The sequence below is a fragment of the Arachis stenosperma genome, chromosome 10 (genome assembly GCF_014773155.1).
Source record: "Arachis stenosperma cultivar V10309 chromosome 10, arast.V10309.gnm1.PFL2, whole genome shotgun sequence".
Classification (NCBI taxonomy): domain Eukaryota; kingdom Viridiplantae; phylum Streptophyta; class Magnoliopsida; order Fabales; family Fabaceae; genus Arachis; species Arachis stenosperma.
The window spans coordinates 112,785,865-112,807,326 of record NC_080386.1 but is presented as its reverse complement, the minus strand read 5'-3'; the positions used below and the strand labels follow the sequence as shown (position 1 = coordinate 112,807,326).

The following is a 21,462-nucleotide window of genomic DNA, read 5'->3' as shown; positions in this document are numbered from 1 at the left end:
CTTGATATCCACCACTGTGTTTGCCTCTCTCTCAAGATCAAGCGAAGATCAGTACGTCATTTATAAGTCATGATATCTTTGATTTTAAGCACCAAAGAATCTGCAAACCCCGAATTATCTTGGAAATTGTTAATAAAATTGAAAGCCTCCACACAATCTGTTTCGCAAATCACATCTCTTTACCCCAAATCCCAGGATAGAAGATACCCTCTCCAAATAGCAAACAACTCTCCATGCAGAATATTATTGCTCACAATTGTTCCCAAATAATCTTTTTGCCAACTTCCATTTCAGTTTCTGCTAGCACAAGTAAAACCAATCCGATCACCAGTGCCTAAATAACTAGCATCACAATTGAGTTTAAAAGTACCCATTGATAGAGGAGTCCATGAACCACTAATTGAATAAGGAATAGACACTCGTTGCAATTCAAAAATATTTTGGAGTTTCTTTTCCAAAGCTAAAACCATACTGACCACTTTGTACAGAAGCCAAGGCTCTTGCTGATTAAAAATCTCATTATTTCTTGAACGTCAAATCCACCAAATTCTAGAGAAAAATCTAAAAGGATGTTATTTGTTATGGAATAAAAACCAGTTCTTCAAATCTAGAGAATAACTGAAAATCTCCAAAATCTGCCAAACTAGTTAAGCCTTCGAACAATCTCGAATAAAATGAAAAGAACCAATTCTTCAAATCCAGATGATGACTGAAAATCTCCAAAATCTGTCAAACTAACTGAGCTTTTGAGCAATCCCGAATACAATGAAAAACTATTTTCGGGCAACCTAAATAACTAGGACAACTATCTAAGGGTGGCATGCCTATCTTGAAACGAAAACCAACAGTGGGTAGTGCCTCTCGAAGACAAAGTCAAGCCAAAAGTTTGATCTTATCTGGAACAAGCTGATGCCAAAGTCAATTTCCGTACTCCTTCCAACAAAACATCCGCTTGCAAAATCAAAGATAGCCATTTCGAGAATCATAAACCATTGACGCTCTCTCGGACCAAAATCATCCAACCACTGAACCTGCTTGTACATCTGGGTTGTAAGAGAGAATATTGTCATACAAAAATTGGTCGATAGGAGAAAAGATATGCTCCAGGTGCCACTCTCCAGCCGACCAGAGATAAAAAATACTGAGATCCAAATCAGAAATGTGAGCATAATTCATCTTATTACAAAAATCGCCCCTCTTTCTTCCATTTAGAAAACCAAAAGTTATGGTTCAAATCCCCAATGCACCAAACAAAACCATCCTGCAAAATATTCAAAATTTTACATAGACTCCGCCAAACATAAGAACCCTCTCCTCGAGAACGAGTCATACTATCAACCAAAGAGGGTCGATATTTATCCGCCAATAATTGAACCCAAACTTTTGTGAGATTGATGAAAGAATTGTCAAACTAGCTTTTCAAGAAGCGCAACATTAGCACAAAATGGGTCTCTAACCCCCAAGTCCCCAAACTTTTTTGGGGTGACCAACACCTTCCAACTAACAAGATTCATCCCTCGACCATCAACTTAACCTTTTCATAGAAAGTTCCTCATCATTGATACTATCAAATTTGTTGTTCCTTTGGAAAAGAGAGAGACTTGCATACAGTAAGTAAGAATAGCAGCCACTACTGAATCGATCAGACACAATCTTCCCGCCCTATTGAGTAACCTCCCTTTCTAGCTGGCTAGCCTCCCTCGGATCTTGTTCAAAATTCCATTGAAAGATGCTTTGATCACCCTAAAGTGACTAAGATTAACCCCGAGATATTTGCCCAAATTTTGGATGAATCTGATGATGGACACCCCAATAAAGATCTCATTTCTTGTCGCGAATACATTCCGAGAACATAGAGCTTTAGACTTCTCTACATTAATTTTCATTCCAGAAGCTTTACAAAAATTCTCCAATGTTTCCATCACATTTTGAACTTGGCTTTTCTCTACTTTACAAAAGAAAAGCAAATCATCAGCAAATATTAAATGAATATTCTCGGACCCCCTCGAGAAATAGCCACTGACTTCACCGCCCCATATCAACTTGATGATTAATCAGGCAGGATAACCTCTCCATACACAACATAAAAAGATATGGCGACACAGGATCTTCTTGCCGAAGCCCACGACTAGGAGTAAAGCGATTCAGTCTATCACCATTCCAAAGAATAGATAATAATGTAGGAGTAGGGAAACCAAATTTCACAAGGGTCTGCTTTAGAAACCTCCAATCAACTCCGTCATAAGATTTCTCCAAATCAATCTTAAAAGCTAGGGTACCTTTTTTAGACTTAGTCTTCTTCATGAAATGAAGAACTTCTTGCGCAATAATAATGTTATCAAGTGCTCTCCTTCCTGGGATAAATTTCCCTTGAAGAGGACCAACAATATCTATGAGACGATAGCAGAGTCTATTGACTAAGACTTTTGTAATTACCTTGTAAATCACGTTATAGAGACTAATAGATTTGAACTCCTTCATAAATACTGGTGATTCCACCTTGAGGATAAGAACTAGAAAAGTCTCCATCATCCTTGGATCAATAGCACTCCTAGAGAAAATTTTTCTAAGAATTTTTCAAACATCAGAACCAATAATCCCCCAGTAGTCTTTGAAGAAGAAAGCTTGCAATCCATATGGACCTGGGCCTTAAATGAATTCTTGCTAAAAATAGCTGATTTAACGTCCTCTATAGTAACAGGCGCAATAAGATTACGACAAGGTTCCTCATTCAACAAAGGGAGTGAAACATCCTCTAGACACCCCAAATCAACATTCTCCGACTAACAAAATAAACTCTTATAGAAGGATTTAGCTTCCTGAATAAGAACTTCTGGGTCTATCTCCCACACACCATCCTTGAGGAAGAGGCCATGAATCTTACTAAACTTCTGTCACACAAGAGTCTGAACATGAAAGAAGCTGGTATTTCTGTCCCCGAACTTTACCCACTATTCTTTGAATTTTTGAAACCAAAGAAGCTTCTCTTGTACAAGAGTGTTATTATAATCTCCAATCAACTATTTCTCTTTTTGACATATGGCCAAGTCTTCCATTACTTTCAAATGCTTCTAACAATAGTTAATTTGACACTCCAATTTACATTTTTTAACAAAGATGTTACCAAAGATTGTAGAATTAAATGCAAGAGAGTTCTTCTACATCTCCGAGAGTTTGTTCTGCATCCCTCTATAGGTAGCCCACCAAGAATGCTTCACAATATCTCTGTAATAGGGATGAGTAGTCTAAACTGCCAGAAATCGAAAAGGTCTATTCCTTTTCGATTTAGGGTGACCTTTATAGCACACTAAGATAGGACAGTGATCAGACTGCAATCTATTCAAAATTTTTGTATAAGGCTCAGGAAAAAGTGATAGCTATTCACTATTTATAAAACATTGTCAAGCCTTTTTGCCACCTTTATGTTATTTTTCACCCTCCTATACTAAGAGAACCGTCTCCCGATAGTCTTTAAGTCAAATAGAACACTATTCTCTAAAAAAGTAGTAAACTGATATGCGCGTCGACTTGAAAAAAGACAACTTTTTACCTCATGCAAAAAAAGAATTAAAATCTCCAAGTACAATCTAAGGCTCCTAAAAATCGATGATTAAATTACAAAACAAAACTAAAGAAGAACTTGTATATTATGTTGAGAACTACTATAGATATGACTACATCTTCAAAACACATTTTCAAGCTGAACCTTATCCGTAACACATTGATTATAAACATCAATCCATTTACAGCATGCCCTTACAAGATAGAAAGGAATACAATTTACGATTTAAAATTTGGCCTAGCAATTCGATTTATAAAAATTATTTATATATACTGTATTGTTTTGTCTAATAAAAATTTAAAATTAACATGTGTAATAACAGTAAATTAACAATAGAGGAAGTAGATGAAGTGGGCTTTATTGGGCCCTGGTGGACTCAGCTTCAAAATATGATGGAGGTTTCCCTCCATTTGGAAGCTGTAAAATTATTTGAAAGAGGGGTTCCATGACTTTATCTCCTATCGATCTCTTTCCAAGTTTCAAGGGATGATGATGAGTCGCAGCCACTGCCACACTGAAGCTCAGTTCTCTTTTCCCGAACACGACTATGACGACGATGATTTCCACCTCCCTCTTACGCAGACCACACTTGCCCCTTCCAATTCTCACCGTCCATCCAAGAAGCTCAAGCACAAGTCAACGACCACACATCACTTCGGCAAGGAGAACGTTCCCCCTTACGACACTGACTTTAATATTGAAAACTGCAGCTTGGATTGCATCCCTTCCACCATAGATTGCGCCACCGTTTGTCATTCCCAACAGCAAAACGACGTCGTTCCTTCGTGCTCCGCGGAGTCCCAGGGCCTGAAGAAGAAAACCAACTGCGCGTACTTCCGAAATTCGATAGAGTCCAAGCTGGTGGCGTTGGGACCACACGCGCGGCTCAGCCACGGATCTGGAAAACCTTTGGATGATAATGATGATGATGATTCGGACCTCGATCTGTTGCTGAATTTGTGCAATGAGTTAGATGAAGATGAAAGATCTAGGATGATGCCGCGTGTTGATGGCGTTGGAGGTTCTGTTCTTTGTCCACTGTGTGATGTTGATATCTCTAGCTTCAGTGAGGAACAGCGACACCTTCACACAAATCATTGCCTTGACAGAGTGGAAGATCAAGCTCAAGATGTAAGATACAACCTTTCAATTCTCTGTTATCGTTTCAATTTGATATGCGAAATTGTGATGTAGAATTATACTAAGGTTAATTGTTGATAACCGTTTCCTCAGGTTGCAGTTCGTGATGGCGAGAATGATGGAGTGGGTGCTCAATTGGAGCCAGAGCCGAAGCCGAAAGTTGCCAATGTTTCTGCGGTTGTTGATTGGCTGCGCAGTATCGGCTTAGCGAAATACGAGGATATTTTTGTGAGGGAAGAAGTTGATTGGGACACCTTGCAGTGGCTGAAAGAAGAGGTGAGTTCATATTCATTAGTATCTATGATCTTATAGTTAATCATTGGGTTCATAACTATTGCTAGAGTGTCACTGTGGAAGTGTTAGATTTGAAAGAAGTTGCAAGTCTAATAATGTCATATAAAACCAGTGCTGTTTGCATTACTCTCTTGTTGAAGATCATTTTTTTTTTGAAACTTTTTGTTTCCTTGTCTTGTTCTGTAATATGTAGGATCTATTAAGCATTGGTATTACTGCACTTGGTCCCAGAAAAAAGATTGTGCATGCTCTTTATGAACTTAGAAAAGGAACTGGCCCTTCAGATGAGAAACATGAGGATGCTATTGCAGAGCCTAGAAGGAGTGGAAACCAGAAAGTCAAATTGCAACGTGAAAAATCTGAAAAGAAAGTTGATGGCAAAACTAAACCAGTGACAAACAAATTGATTACTGAATATTTTCCTGGCTCTGCTGGCAATGGGAAGAAAACACCTGCGGCTTCAGGAGAACAGCAGGAAACAAAAAACAGTACCTTGGATTCTGGCCATAAAAGCAAGGCAAAAAATACGTCTACAAATAGAAAACTTCGTGATGTTCCCCAATGGTGTAGCATTCCTGGAACGCCTTTTCGGGTGGTAAATGTCATTCTACTATTCTAGATAATGCATGTCTATTGGTTTTGTGTTAATTTATTTTCCCTGGCATTGTGAATCTTGTTTTATGGCACCTGCCAAATTAGGAAAAGAAAAAGAATGTAAAGAATAAAAATTATGTATTGAATATTGATGTGGGTTTGATAACATTTATTCTATGTAGGATGCTTTCAAATATCTCAGAGGAGATTGTTCTCACTGGTTTCTCACACACTTCCATTTAGACCGTAAGTATGCTTTTGCCTCTGAACAGTCAAATTTGTTTTCACGTGATAGCCCTGTTTGTTTTCATAACAGATTTTGAATAATATATTTCTTTTATGTTAGCATTTTGATAAACAAGTCCCTTGTGTTCAGCTTTTGTAAGCGGATTATTAAGGTCAGAGTCAGATTTTGAAGTTGTGCAATTCTTGGTTGTTGTTTCTCGATTGTGAATACAGATTATCAAGGTCTCACAAAGTCGTTCAGTCATGGAAAGATCTATTGCTCTTCTATTACTGCTAGCCTTGTAAATATAAACATTGGGATTGCCTATGATAAAATACATGTTTTGCCTCTGAACGAGAAGGTCTCAATAGACGGTGTTGATGTGACCTGCTTGGATGCCAACCATTGTCCGGGTTCGATAATGATCCTCTTTCAACCTCCGAATGGTAAGGTGTGGCTTTGATTCACTTTGTCATGAGCTTATTTATAGTTTGTTACTTTCTTTGTTACCCATTGTTAGAATTCAGTAAATATTTCCTGTCTGTTTAGGCGGTTCTCCATACTGGGGATTTTCGGTACAGTGAAGAAATAGCAAACAATCCTTTTCTCCGGATGTGTCGTATCCATACTTTAATTCTTGATACAACATATTGTAACCCACAGGTCAGTAATATGAGAATAACGAAATAATCTCAAACAAGAGACTCCTATAGTCCTATTCCAGTAGGATTGTTTTATATATTTGTTTGTTTATTTCATTGCAGTATGACTTTCCAAAACAAGAAGCTGTCATACAATTTGTTATTGATGCCATTCAAGCGGAGGCTTTTAATCCCCAGACCCTTTTTCTGATTGGCAGCTATACTATTGGTAGAGCTCAATACAACTTTTTCTGTATATTTAATTATTTATCTCTGCCGGTTATTCTTTATTTAACATATATAGCTTGGTCATTTACTTTCAAATGATTTGGGTAGTTTTTGGTTCTATATCTTGGTTCAACACTAGGAAACCAACTAAGGGGGAAAAAGAAAAAGAAGCTTATCCCTCGTTTTCTTATTTTTCATAGGAAAAGAAAGGTTATTCTTGGAGGTTGCTCGCACACTTCGTAAGAAGGTTTATGTGACAGCGGCAAAGTTGCGTCTTCTAAAATGTTTGGGATTTAGGGAGGAGGATATGCAGTGGTTTACATTAAATGAGCACGAAAGCAACATTCACGTTGCTCCTATGTGGACACTTGCAAGTTTCAAAAGATTGAAACACATATCAAGTCAATATGCGGTGAGTACTGCACTTCTCTAGCACACCCAATAATAAATAATTGGTTCCTACTTTGATATGGTATTTGGTTGATAACTATTCCATCGTCGAAATACAAAAAACATTGGATATTTTGGGATACACAAACATATTTGAAAAAAAAAAAAGAGATAGATACGTAAAATGAGCAAAAATGTCTCTCTTCTTTGACATTTCCAAAAGTAACGTAGGATTGCTACCTGTTCTGCCTGTTATGTTAAGCAGGTTTACAGCTTCGAAACAGGATCTTGTATAGTGAAATACGTTTGGTACTTTGGTACTTTGGTTTGTTCGTAGACTCTTTAGCCTTTTGTATGTCTAATAATCAGATGCATTACTGTAATTAGGGTCGGTTCAGTCTTATAGTTGCTTTCTCTCCCACTGGTTGGACATTTGGCAAAGGTAAAAAGAAGTCTCCTGGAAGAAGGTGGCAGCAGGGTACTATTATAAGGTGATGCTTTGTTACTACTTTTTCTATAAACCACTCATCTCTTGATTCTTTCTACTTTTTCAACCAAAGTAGTGGCTTTCAAAGGATAGTTTAATATTTAGTTGGTGCACAATGGAAGTCTCCGAAGAACATTTCCCTGTCTTTAAGTGTTTAATACTTAACTAATCAAAATTTTCTTGGTTTGTCAGGTATGAAGTGCCATACAGTGAGCATTGCAGCTATGCAGAACTCAAAGAGTTTGTGAAACTTATATCCCCTGATAACATTATACCAAGTGTTAATAACGACGGACCAGAATCCGTCGATGCCATGATTTCTCTCATGTTGCCTTGATTTTGTTGTACCTGTGAAATATTTTGCGAATACTGTTGTAACTGCTACAATAGCCTTAATTAAAAATGTTCCTGCTGCACTATGAACAGAACGTGATATAAGCTTGCTTTTTTTTTTTGGAAATTTAGGGGGCCTAAGCCCAAAAAGAGAACAAAAACAAATCAACGGCGAGTAGAAGTGACTTTAGTACTAACAAAGTTAATGAGAATAATCCTGACTACAAAGTTACTAATATGGAGCAGGATCACCAATATATTCATGTCAAAATTGAAAGGCCTGGAAAAGAAGAATGGTATCTCACGGCGGTTTATGCCAGTCCCCAAGTCCAAACAAGAAGATTCTTATGGCCAAAACTTAAAAACATAGCAGATAACATATCTAAGCCTTGGCTCATAGCATGTGATTTTAATGAGATCAAAGATATATCAGAAAAGAAGGGGACAGCCCCGTAGACATCAGGTCTTGCAATATCTTTGCAAGTTGGATCAATTCTTGTGGGCTCATCGACCTTGGGTGTGTGGGCTCTAGGTTCACTTGGAGAGGTCCGATATAGGAGGGGTACGAAAGAGTTTTTAAAAGATTAGACCGTGCGATGGCTAACACTGCTTGGAGAGTTCGTTATAAAGATGCAGTGGTCAAAGTCCTTCCTAGAATCAATTCAGATCACCACTCTATTCTTATATCTGAAGCTAGATCACCCAAAGAGGATAGGCCTTTTAGATTTGAAGTTATGTGGACACACCACTCAGATTTTGAAGCCTTCATCAACGAGAAATGGAAGGATAATGAAAACCTCACTAGCACCCTCAATAAAGTCAAGGACGACCTTCAGAAATGGAACAAAGACGTCTTTGGCAACATTTTTAGAAACAAAAGAAGAATTATGAATAGGTTGGCAGGTATTCAAAGAAACAACAGTTATGGGAGAAATCGTTTTTTTGGAAAAGCTTGAAAAGGACCTTAATAAGGAGCTGAACGAGACTCTGGATAAAGAAAAAATTTTCTGGCTTCAAAAATCTAGAGAGCAATGGATTGTCGAAGGCGATAGGAATACAAAGTTTTATCATACCAAAACAATTATTAGAAGAAGGAAAAATAAGATCATCAAGTTAAGAAGCTCAGACGGAGAGTGGATTGAGAATGAGAACTTGTTAAAGCTACATGTTTTGAATTTCTACAAAGATCTCTATCAGGAAGAGGTAAACATCGTTCCCTTACCCTTAAATATTAGACCTCTCCCTAACTTGGATATCTCTCTATGCAGGACTATGGAAGCTATCCCATTAGACATTGAGATCAACAAAGCCCTCTTTAGCATAGGTTCTCTCAAGGCCCCTGGCGAAGATGGATTTCCGGCTTATTTTTTCAAAAACAACTGGGACCTCATGGGAACAAAATTTGTGACTACATCAAGAGTTGTTGGTCCAATCCAGGTTACATTGAAGAAGCAAATGCAACCCTACTAGCTCTCATCCCAAAGAAATCCAACCTGGAGTTTATATCACAATTTAGACCCATAGCATTGTGCAACGTAAAATACAAAATCCTTTCTAAAATCATAGTGCAACGCATCAAACCAATGCTAGATGAAAGGATCTTCCCCCATCAATCTAGCTTCATACCAGAAAGAAGGATCCAGGACAACATTCTCATTGCTAAAGAGATATGGCATTCCATGAAAAGAAGGAGAGGAAAGAAAAGCTTCATGGCTGTAAAAATAGATTTTGAAAAAGCTTATGACAGAATTAACTAGAACTACATGAAAGATAGACTGAAAGAATTCAAAATACCAAATAGTTTGATCAACATCATCATGAAGGGAGTCAACTTAGTTAGCTACAATGTTTTATGGAATGGGAATAAAACAGAAAATTTTAAACCTAAAAGGGGAATAAGACAAGGAGATCCCTTATCCCCTTATCTCTTTGTTATTTGCATGGATAAATTATCACAGTTTATTGAAATGAAGGTCAACGAAGACTGTTGAAAACCCTTCAGAATTGGGAGAAATGGACTCGCAATCTCACACCTCCTCTTCGCGGACGATCTTCTCCTATTTGCAGAAGCTACTCAAGTGCAAATGGAAACGATTAAGGACTGCCTAGACAGCTTTTGTAAAGCCTCAGGACTTAAAGTTAATGCAGCTAAAACCTATATAGTGTTCTCTAAGAATACTAGTGCGGCTGTTAAAATAGATATTTTGGCCAAAACAGATTTTAAAGAGAGCAAGAAGATTGGAAGATACCTAGGCGCTATGCTAAAAAATAACAGACAAGGCAAGGAGAATTATAAAACGGTTCTGGAGAGAGTTCAAGGAAAACTCAAGGGGTGGAAAAGCAAATGTTTATCACAGGCGGGAAGGATTACTCTTGCGCAATCTGTTATTAGCCCAAGTCTAAATTTTGAAATGCAGCATGAGAGAATTCCCAAATCCATATGCAACGAAATAGAGAAAGTTCAAAGAAGCTTCATTTGGGGAGATGATGAAAGAAAAAGAAATTACCATGCAGTGAATTGGAAAACTCTATGCCGCCCCAAACATGAGGGGGCCTTGGGTTTAGAAACTTAAATTTAATGAATGAAGCTTTTCTTTACAAGCTAATTTGGCAGCTGAACTAGGAACCAGAACCTCTATGGGTAAAAGTCTTCCAACACAAGTACAAATACAAAGATAACCAAAATGCTCGACCAAGTGCCAAAAGCTCATATTCATACCTGTGGAGAGAGTTAGTCAAGTTATGGCCCGGATTCAGCGAGATGCCTTTCTCCCTTATTGGGGATGGACTTTCTACTAAATTCTGGACTGATTATTGGGTTGAAGAGGAGGGACCCCTGCTATCATTTGCAATATAGAACAATTTAGACATGGAGAGCATAGTTTGGAAATATAGCAATGCAAGCAAAGAATGGAACTTGACAAAACTCCAGAGATACCTACCTGAAGATATCATCAAGAAGATCTTAGCACACCCCCCACCAAGGATTGCGAATGGAGAAGACAAACTAGGTTGGATCCATTCGGAGGATAGTGAATTATCCACTGGTGCGACCTACAAGGCATTGGCAAGGTGGTCAAAACTATACCAATCGAGTTGGATGACCATATGGGATTGGAGGGGGCTACAAAAAGTAAAACTTTTTGCCTGGAAAATGTGTCATAACAGACTGCTCACCAACGCTAGAAAAACAGAATGTATGGAGGACAAGGAGATTTCCCCTTTTGTGCCGAAAAACAAGATGATGCTCTTCATGCTTTAAGAGACTGCACCAGAGTTACGCAGATTTGGGTGAATTTGTTAAACCCAAAAGAAATTCCTAAATTCTTTACCCTCAATTTTGAAGAATGGACACAATTCAACTTATTCAATCAATTGAATATAAACCCTAACCTCAAGTGGAAAGACATATTCATCGTCACCGTCTGGAAGATTTGGAGTTGGAGAAATCGGGAGGTCCACGAGCAAAACTATCGGAGGCCACCCCACCCCCCACTTGCAGATTTTGAAGAAAGTAGAAGAGATTAGAGAAGCTTTTGACAAGAAGCAAAGAAGAATTCACAGAAGACCCAAAGAAGAACAACTCATCAGATGGCACCCCTCCTAGTGATTGGATCACTCTCAACACTGATGGGTCTATGAATGGGTTCACCAAAAAGGCTGGCTGCGGGGTTTATTAAGAAATGAGAATAGTAAATGGATAGGGGGATTTTCGTTCAACATAGGTAGCTGCACTGCCTTCAAAGCAGAGTTGTGGGAAATAGATCAGGGTCTCAAATTGGCTTGGACTATGGGGTTGAAGAAAGTTAGAGAGGAGTGTGACTCAAAGGCTGTCATAGAGAGTATCAACAGCCCCAAAGATAGAAAAAATCACCCAAATGTATTGATCAGAAACATTCACAATTGGAAGAACAGGGTATGGAATATTCTTTTTGTAAATATTTACAGAGAAGGCAATAGATGTGCTGATTGCCTGGCGCGTAAAAATTTAGAATTAGATGTTGGGTTCCACTTTTGAGATACTCCTCCAAATGAGGTAGTAGCTTTTTTGTCTGATGATGAACAAGGGGTAGCTTTGCCCCGTTTAGTTTGTAACTAGAATTCTCTTCTTTTGGGTTTCTTTACCCTGTTTTTAAACAAAAACAAAAAAAAGAAGTGACATTAGTACAAGTGAGTGACTTCCCCTTAACATCATCTAAGTACAAAGAAGTGAGTTCTTCAGGGAAGGAATCTAAGAATTTAAAAGGGCAATTCTTCTTTATAGCTTCCTTCGTCAGCCAATCAGCTAATTGATTAGCTTCCCTATTAATGAATCTGAAGATTAGTTCCCAAGGTCTCCTTTTGAATTGAGCGATCTCCCTTACCGCCTCACTATGATGCACCTCCATATTGTCACAGTTGTTGATAATATCCATAATCTCCATTGAGTCTACTTTGACCTCTATTCTCCTCATTCCCAAGTTTGCTGTCATGCGGAGCCCATGGATGACGCCCCAAAGCTCTGCCTTTGCTGGAGAACAATCTACTAAGTATGCCATAAATCTCCCTATCTATTCTCCATTGGTGGTCCATATTAAACCTCCACATTCACTTCTCTTGCTTTGCTGGTGAGCAGATCCGTCAATATTTAACTTAATCTTATTATTCTATGTATTGTGTTTGGTTAAAATTTTGTAGACTGAGACAACTGTAAAAATTTCATCTGTTGTATGATTCCAGCTTATTATGTCTCTCTCGCCATGCGTCCGGGGTGGATTTAGCAGTTTTGTTTGCTCCAAAGTATTACTCACGAGAAACTGCTCCATAATCCCAATGTTCCATTCCCCTCTTTCGTTCACATAATCCTGGACCTTGGCCAACTCTAACACCTTAGGCACCTGAGTAACAGCTTCATTAAGAAGGCTTTTAAATTTAGCGATTCAGGAATCCTTCCAAAATAAAGCTCTCTTTCTTATCATTAACGCATGCATCATATAATTCTTCATCTCATTAATGCATGCATCATCATATTATTAATGTCTTATGCATTGCTTCATATATCTTCATTTTATTCACGCCAATTGCATTGCTTGCTTTATTTCATTATATACTTCATATGATTCATTGCATACTTCACTTGATTCACGCATAATAAAATATGCCTGCTTTCCCTTGATTCATGCTAATAAAATATGCATGCCTTCCTTTAGCTTCATTAATTGCTTCGTAAGGCTTCAATGCTTCACGTTAAACATGCATGCTTCTTTATTGGCGTCATTAACGCCTTGTCCATGCATGCTTTTTGGGCCACGCTTGCTTTAAGGGCCACGCTTTTAAAATCTTGACCTAAGGCTCCACAATGTATCATAAGCTTCAAAGCATGTTCAAACCTTTTTCTTTGCTTTTTTTGAGCTTGTTTTATGCTTTTTGCTTCTTTTTCTATTATTTTTTACAAAATTCATCAACTTAAAGGGATCAAAGAAATATACAAAAAAATTCAAAGAATTTTTGCAAGCTTCATCATCATCATATCACTATTGCTCTAATCAAGGCACATGCATTAGTTCTTCTTTCCATAAGCAACTAGTCATCACGTTTGGTATTTTCTTTTCACTCTTCTTTATTATTTTGTTTAAGGTTATGTATGTGTTCATAGAGTAAGTTTGGTGTGCTACACCAAATTCGTATCCCACTGGGTACTTGACCTAGTTCACATAGATTGTATCACACTAAATTTGGTATTGCCACATTCACCATGCAAACACAGTAATAACCTCATTATTTTACTTTATTTTGGCTTCCATTTCATTCTGTTTTGATTTGGTTTCTTTTAATTGAATAAGCCTCTGCATTAATTGAATTCTTTCGCTTGATAATCCTGTTTCCATCACCATTACTTTTTCTTTTCTTTGATGCTTGAGGACAAGCAATCATTCTAAGTTTGGTGTTGGGGGCTATGCTCTACATAGCTAAAGGTGATGAAGAAGAAGATGATAAAGAGAAAGGCAGTGAGAACTAAAGTTGTTTCCTTCCTTTTTAATTATATGCATGTGCTTTATTTTATTCTATCTTATATAATGCATTTAAGATTTCTAATTGTCAAGTACATATCTTATCCATCACAACCCACAATTAATTGTGCTTGCTCCTGAATATAAGCAATGAGTCATGCGCTGAGAAAGAAACAAAAAGAAGAGGGATTGATCATAAAGAGCATGACAAATTGAGTTTGAGAAGGCAAACTAACTAAGAATGTTCAACACAATCTGAGTCACATTGCTTGAGGCTTTAGTCTAGAAGAATATTATGAAATCTTTACACTTGACAAAATCTTGGAGATGCAAGAATATAAGAAACAATAAGTAAGAAAAAAGGGTTGTAAGAGAAACTAATGGTTCTGAGTACCACTAACCAAGGAAATTGAAAGAAAAATAAGCTTAAAGAGCATCCTAATCAAGTGTTTGTGGTGCTTATGTATTAAACCAAAATTTTGAAAACAAAGCATTTAAAGTCATGGTTAAACTCAAGGTGCAAAGCACCCCCATAAAATGAAAAAGGCAAAAGCTCTGAGCACCAATGGTGGAAAAAAATGAAAAGATAAAATAAGCTCAAAGAGCTCCCTAATTATGTGCTTGTGGTGTTTTTGTGTCGAGCAAAGCTTGAAACAAAATATTTAGAGTCACGGCTAGACTCAAGGTGCAAAGAACCCAATGAACTTAAATGGTGGAAAGAAAGTAAATAGGCCTGCTTCAAGGTGATGATTTAAAGAAGGATTCTATAATCTAATCTGGACAGAAGTCTTGAAAAATTATGATCAATTGCGTTGAATAATACATGAGTGAAATAGCTAATCAAACTCATTCACCCCTGTATTATAAGGTTAAGAAGTCTGATGCCTAAGCCATGATTCTTTGCTTGCTTGAGGACAAATAAGATCTTATGTTTGGTGTTGTGATACATCTGCATCTTTAGTATTTTTCCTTTCTTGATTTCAATTGATTTATTAAGAATTCCTGTTGAATGAACAAAGGTTAGAATGAACATTACTTTGATTAGTTGAAATTCATTTATTACAGGAAATTTTAGAAGAAAAATAGAAAGAAATAGAATAGAATAGAAAAGAAGATAGAGAGCAACAAACAGAAAGCTCTTTGTGGCAAGCAGAACACTCCTTGAGTTGAACAGAAGCTTCTCTGAGAGAGATGTGCAACGTGGGAAGGATCACGTACCACATTGGGGACAATTCACCTATCATGTGTATGCATGCAAGTTGGGCGTACGCATGACTATCACTTTTCATGTGGGACGTAGGAGATCTTACGTAGGACGTAGAAATCGTGCGTACGCATGTGTGTGGTATGCGTACGCACGGCAAGAGGTTTTGGCAAGCATGCGTACACACAAGTATATTTTCACGTTGTACGTGGAATTCACCATGTACAATGCTAGGGAGCAATTGAAGGCAACAATTGGAGGGAATTGGCTCACGTACAACATAACCTTAGTTCACATGGTACGTGAGCCCAACAGAGAGCAACTCAACCAAGAATTTTCTTCACATAGCATGCAAGAAAGCTCACGTGGTACGTGGGCTTAAGTGCATCTCCCAAGACTTCAATCAAGGCCAATCTTTCTCCAAATTCCCAACCTTTTGGATGATCAATTAAAAACTCATTGATGATGACATTAATTGAAGATTGCAAGCAATTAAAGAGGAGATCTTTTTGAAGGAAAACAATTACGAAAGAGAATTGATTTCACTTTAATTTTGATTCTATTTTGAAGTTTTGAATTTGAAATTTAATTTCTAGGGTTAGTATATAAGGGAAGAGAGTTCTGACCTTCTCTCCTCTCATTCAGCAGTTTTATTTTTCTTAAGGATTCTCTGAAGAACATGAGTTTCTAATTCTCCTCGGTTAAAGTTAGGAGCTCTATTGATTCCATGGATTAATATTCTAGCTTTTTACACCTGAGTAATGCATTGATTTCTTCTTAAGAAAAAGTTTTTGTTCTTCATCTTAAAGAGTTTGAATGTGTTGGAAAATAATTCTTCTCTGATTTGAATTCTTTTAACTTCTTGAAAAAAGTTGATTAATTGAATTAAGCTTAAAAATCGATTCTCATAATTCTTAAGTTTTTGAAGCTAGACTTGATAAGTGACATAAAATCAACTAGGGGAGATTCTTATGAATGGTGTGGCTTTATAAATCAGAGACATGCATAACTCTTTTCTTGATTAAGTGACTAAGGGATTAGCATTTAATTAGGTTAAAGAAAAATTAAATCACCAAGAAATTGGGGTTTGATTACTAATGATTTGCCATAAAAGTATATTTGCATGATCAAGGTGGAAGGTGAAAAGTATTAATCCGGAAGTTTCAATATCTCCAAAATCTTAACTCTTTAATTCATATTATCTTTTAATACTCACTGTTTCCTTTTGTTTATTGCATCATTTATGTTAAAGCCTTCCAAAAACCTTAATTTGATTGTCTGACTAGATTAGTCGATTGACCATTGTTTGCTTGATCCATTAATCCTCATGAGATCGACACTCACTCACCATGAGTTATTACTTGATATGACTCGCTGCACTTGTTGGTGTTTTGTGGTTTGTAAAATTCGCATCAACCTCCAGCCTTAAATTTCCTGAAAAGATCATTACATTATTTTCACAATTAAGTTTTAGCCCTGACGCATCACAAAAATTACTCATGATTTTCATTATTGTTGTAATTTGTTCAGCATTTGCCTCCACAAAAACAAGGAGGTCATATGCAAATAGTAAGTGGGAGATAGCTGGTCCTCTTTTTTCTGCAGTTATAGGTTTTCACTTTCCTTCTGTATCATGTTCTTCAATCAACTATGATAGCTTGTCTATAACAATTACAAACAGGTAGGAAAAAGTGTGTCTCCTTGTTAGAGGTTCCTTGTGGATACAAAATTTTCAGTCTTTTTCCCATTCCAAGGAGGTTATAGGAGATTGAGTGACACACTCTATAGTGATCTCCACTAGTTTGTCTGGAAGGTTGAATTCATATAGGCATGACTTTAAAAAAGACCACTAAATCCTATTGTAGGTTTTCTCAAAGTCGAACTTGATAGCCATGTACCCTTTTTCCCTTTGCATTTTTTCATGATATGAGTTAATTCCTATGCAATCAAAATATTATCTTATATTTTTCTACCTGAAACAAAACTAGATTGCTGAGGAGCTATTCTGTCTATCAATGAAGGTTTAATCCTTTCTCAAGATATGGATTTTTTTAGTGTTTCTGGGCTCTCTGGATGCCTCCTAATCCGTTGAGAAGTTTTCGCTTCTGTCACCCTATGTATCCAAAAACATCTCTATTCTACTATTTCAAATCATTCATGAGCATTACTAGGGCATGGTTGAGGCGGGCTCCTCTATCCCATTTCTGGTTTATGAACTCCTCATACTCAGAGTGCATCTTCTACATAACCTCGAACCTAAAAGGTCTATTTCTGCCTTTCTAATTTTGGGGTTCAATGGTAACAAGAAGCGTGTGATGGTTCGAGTTAGTACGCGCAGCACATCCACTCTAGCTTCACCAAACTTTGTTCCCTAATCGGCATTAGTCATAGCTCTATCTAGCTGTTTAAACACCTTATCTCTTCCCTCCCATAGAGGCCCCCTCCATGTAAATTTAGTACTTACATACCCTAAGTCAATTAAGGAACAAGCATTCATCCATTCTTTGAATTTCTGATACAATCTAACATCCATTCTGCCACCATCTTTTGTCTCTATTGGACAAGCAATAATTTCGTTGAAGTCTCCCACCAGCATCTACTCCTTGCTCACCCCATTAGCTAATCTTTTCAGTTTGGGCCATAATACTCTTCTATTAGCCTCTTGAGGGCTACTGATAAACCACTATTTTATGGTTTATCTTATGCTCAATTGAGTAGTTTTTATCAACTCTTTACCCACTTATTCATACTATTTGCATGAGTTTACGTTTTCCTTCCGGATTTTGTGCTATAATTGAAAACATGCTTCTTTGGTCTTATATTTGTTAATATTAATCCTCTTTTATTACCATTAGATGCCGTGATATGTGTGTTAAGGGATTTCAGGGATTACAGGGCATGAATGGCTCAGAGGATGGAAAGGAAGCATGCAAAAGTGGAAGGAATACAAGAAGTTGAAGAAATTGCTAAGCTGTCCAGCCTGACCTCTTCACACTCAAACGACCATAACTTGAGCTACAGATATCCAAATGAGATGGTTTAAGTTGCGTTGGAAGGCTAACATCTGAGGCTTCGCAACGATATATAATTTGTCATAGTTGCCTGACGCCAGGTGATGCGAATGCGTGGATCACGCGGCCGCGTGACCTGGTAGGAACACAACCCACGCTAACGCGTGGACGACGCCTCCGCGTCACTCTTCCGCGACCTGTACGGACCAGAAAGTGCTGGGAGTGATTTCTGGGCTGTTTTTGACCCAGTTTTCAGCCCAGAACACACAGATTAGAGGCTATAAAGTGAGGGAATGCATCCATTCAGATCATGCTCTCATAATTCACTTTTCATGTTTTAGATGTAGTTTTTAGAGAGAGAGGTTCTCTCCTCTCTCTTAGGATTTAGGTAGAGTTTTTAGAAATTAGGATTTAGAATTTTTCTTAGTTTTAGGAGTGACTCTCAATCCCAAGTTCAATGTTCTTTTACTTTACATTTATTTCTTATTTTCAGATACTTGAATGCTTATATTAGTTATGTTGCCTATTTGGCTTATGCCACATTCATGATGATTTCCCTATTTAATGATATTTGAGATATTTCAGTTTAATATTGCTTTCTTTTGTTTATGCTATTGATTATTCCCAATCTGAGATATTTTATTCCAATAGATTTAATTTCTTTTCTTTTTGGTCTTGGTTAAGAAATCAGTAACTCAAGAGTTATCTTAGCTCAACATAATTGATAACTGTTATCTTGCTAATTGAACTGAACTTCAATAATCCCAACTTTTTCTTAGGAAATAAATAGGATTCGAAGGTCAAACTAGAGAGGTTGATAAACCAATATTTTATGGTTTATCTTATGCTCAATTTAGTGGTTTTTATCAACTCTTTACCCACTTATTCATACTATTTGCATGAGTTTACGTTTTCCTTCCGGATTTTGTGCTATGATTGAAAACATGCTTCTTTGGTCTTATATTTGTTAATATTAATCCTCTTTTATTACCATTAGATACTGAGATATGTGTGTTAAGTGATTTCAGGGATTACAGGTCATGAATGGCTCAGAGGATGGAAAGGAAGCATGCAAAAGTGGAAGGAATACAAGAAGTTGAAGAAATTGCTAAACTGTCCAACCTGACCTCTTCGCACTCAAACGACCATAACTTGAGGTACAGAGGTCCAAATGAGATGGTTTTAGTTGCGTTGGAAAGCTAACGTCCGGGGCTTCGCAACGATATATAATTTTTCAAAGCTACCCTGACGCCAGGCGACGCGAACGCCTGGATCACGCGGCCGCGTGACTTGGCAGGAACACAACCCACGCTAACGCGTGGACGACATCTCCGCGTCACTCTTCCGCGACCTGTACGGACCAGAAAGCGCTGGGAGTGATTTCTGGGCTGTTTTTGACCTAGTTTTCAGCCTAGAACACACAGATTAGAGGCTATAAAGTGAGGGAATGCATCCATTCAGATCATGCTCTCATAATTCACTTTTCATGTTTTAGATGTAGTTTTTAGAGAGAAAGGTTCTCTCCTCTCTCTTAGGATTTAGGTAGAGTTTTTAGAAATTAGGATTTTGGACTTCTCTTAGTTTTAGGAGTGACTCTCAATCCAAGGTTCAATGTTCTTTTACTTTACATTTATTTCTTATTTTCAGATACTTGAATGCTTGTATTAGTTATGTTGCCTATTTGTCTTATGCCACATTCATGATGATTTCCCTATTTAATGATATTTGATATATTTCAGTTTAATATTGCTTTCTTTTGTTTATGCTATTGATTATTCCCAATCTGAGATATTTTATTCCACTAGATTTAATTTCTTTTCTTTTTGGTCTTGGTTAAGAAATCAGTAACTCAGGAGTTATCTTAGCTCAATATAGTTGATAATTGTTATCTTTGCTAATTGAATTGAACTTCAATAATCCCAACCTTTTCTCAGGAAATAAATAGGATTCGAAGATCAAACTAATTAGTCGCTTGACTTTCCTTTGCTCTAGCAAAGGTCAACTAAGTGGAATTAAGATTCAACTTTCATTATTATTGATGAGAATAACTAAGTCTGGACTTTCAATTTCTCATACCTTGCCAAAAGTTTGCTTTACAGTTATTTATTTATTTTAATTGCTATTTAAATTATTTGCCATATTTATTCCTCATTCTCAAAACCCCAATTTACAATCTCCATAACCAATAATAAGAACATACTTCCCTGCAATTCCTTGAGAAGACGACCCGAGGTTTAAATACTTCGGTTATCAATTTATTTAGGGGTTTGTTACTTGTGACAACCAAAACTTTTGTACGAAGGGATTTCTGTTAGTTTAGAAGCTATATCTACAACGCGAATATTTTTATAAAATTCTTTACTAGCAAAAATTCTAACGTCAAAATGGCGCCGTTGCTGGGGAATTGCAAACGTGTGCCTTATTATTGGTTATTGTAAATATTTAAAAAAAAAATATTTTTCTTTTACTTGTTTATTTGTTTCTCCTTTTCCCCCTTATTACTGATAACTACTATGAATTCTCACCCCTCTCGCTTTGAGTTTGGTTCTAACTTTGTTGAAGGAAATAGAAACCACAGCAGAAATATGCATCAAGGTCAGACCAATCAAGGATGGATGGAGTCAAGAGGATCTAATCAACCCTTTAAGCAACAACACCCTCCAAGATATCATGGACAACGACCATTCTACAATGCATACCCAGCTGAAAGATATGGTGGACAACCTTGTAACTCCAACAAGCCCCACCCCGTGCCTATAGACCATCCTCTCAACATAATCTCGAACCACCACACTCACAAGCTTCTTTTCACCATTCGCCACCATACGATCCTTATCAACCCCAACACCAATCCAATTACTCCCAAGAACCACCACTCCCCCATACACCATACCCATATCCATCAAAGCCAGAATCACAGGTTCGCCTTGAAGAATCAATAAAACAATTGACTGCAACCTTTCATCAACTGGAGCAAGCAATAAATCAATTATCTTCCAGACGTTTAGCCCCTCAACAGACTCCCATGACTTTATGTGGAGAATCCAATGAAGAACGCAGTACAAAGAAGACGCTAGAAGCTCCAGTGAACAACATAGAGCATAACTTCGTACTGGAACAAGTAGAGGATGCTGTCATTATAGAAGAAGAAGAGTTGGTTGAAGATTTAGGAGATGCCGAACCGCCACCTGAATCCAGAGTTGTGGAGAATTCCGTCAAAGATGTTACAATTGATGCTAAGGAGGATTTTGCACCGCCTCCAATACAAGTATCTTACGAAGAACTAAACGGAATAACCCAAGACGCAGGTTTCCTTGATGATGATGATCACGAGTCCTGTTTTCTTAGTGACGAACTTGTAT

General features: G+C 37.4%; 1 protein-coding gene across 1 annotated transcript; it reads left to right on the top strand.

Annotated features, from left to right (window-relative positions):
- Positions 1–4,048: 4,048 nt before the first annotated feature.
- LOC130957488 (DNA cross-link repair protein SNM1) lies at positions 4,049–7,975 on the top strand. Its single transcript, XM_057884344.1, has 10 exons — positions 4,049–4,693; positions 4,796–4,978; positions 5,190–5,591; positions 5,773–5,836; positions 6,050–6,267; positions 6,366–6,479; positions 6,581–6,686; positions 6,886–7,097; positions 7,463–7,566; positions 7,755–7,975. The coding sequence occupies exons 1-10, from the start codon at positions 4,049–4,051 to the stop codon at positions 7,897–7,899; spliced, it is 2,193 nt and encodes a 730-aa protein (XP_057740327.1). The 3' UTR covers positions 7,900–7,975.
- The last annotated feature ends 13,487 nt before the right edge of the window (positions 7,976–21,462 follow it).

Coding starts and splice junctions, on each gene's coding strand:
- LOC130957488 (XM_057884344.1), top strand. CDS start 4,049: ATGATGATGAGTCGCAGCCACTGCCACACTGAAGCTCAGTTCTCTTTT. Junction 4,694..4,795: donor TGGAAGATCAAGCTCAAGAT/GTAAGATACAAC, acceptor CCGTTTCCTCAG/GTTGCAGTTCGTGATGGCGA. Junction 7,567..7,754: donor CAGCAGGGTACTATTATAAG/GTGATGCTTTGT, acceptor TTGGTTTGTCAG/GTATGAAGTGCCATACAGTG.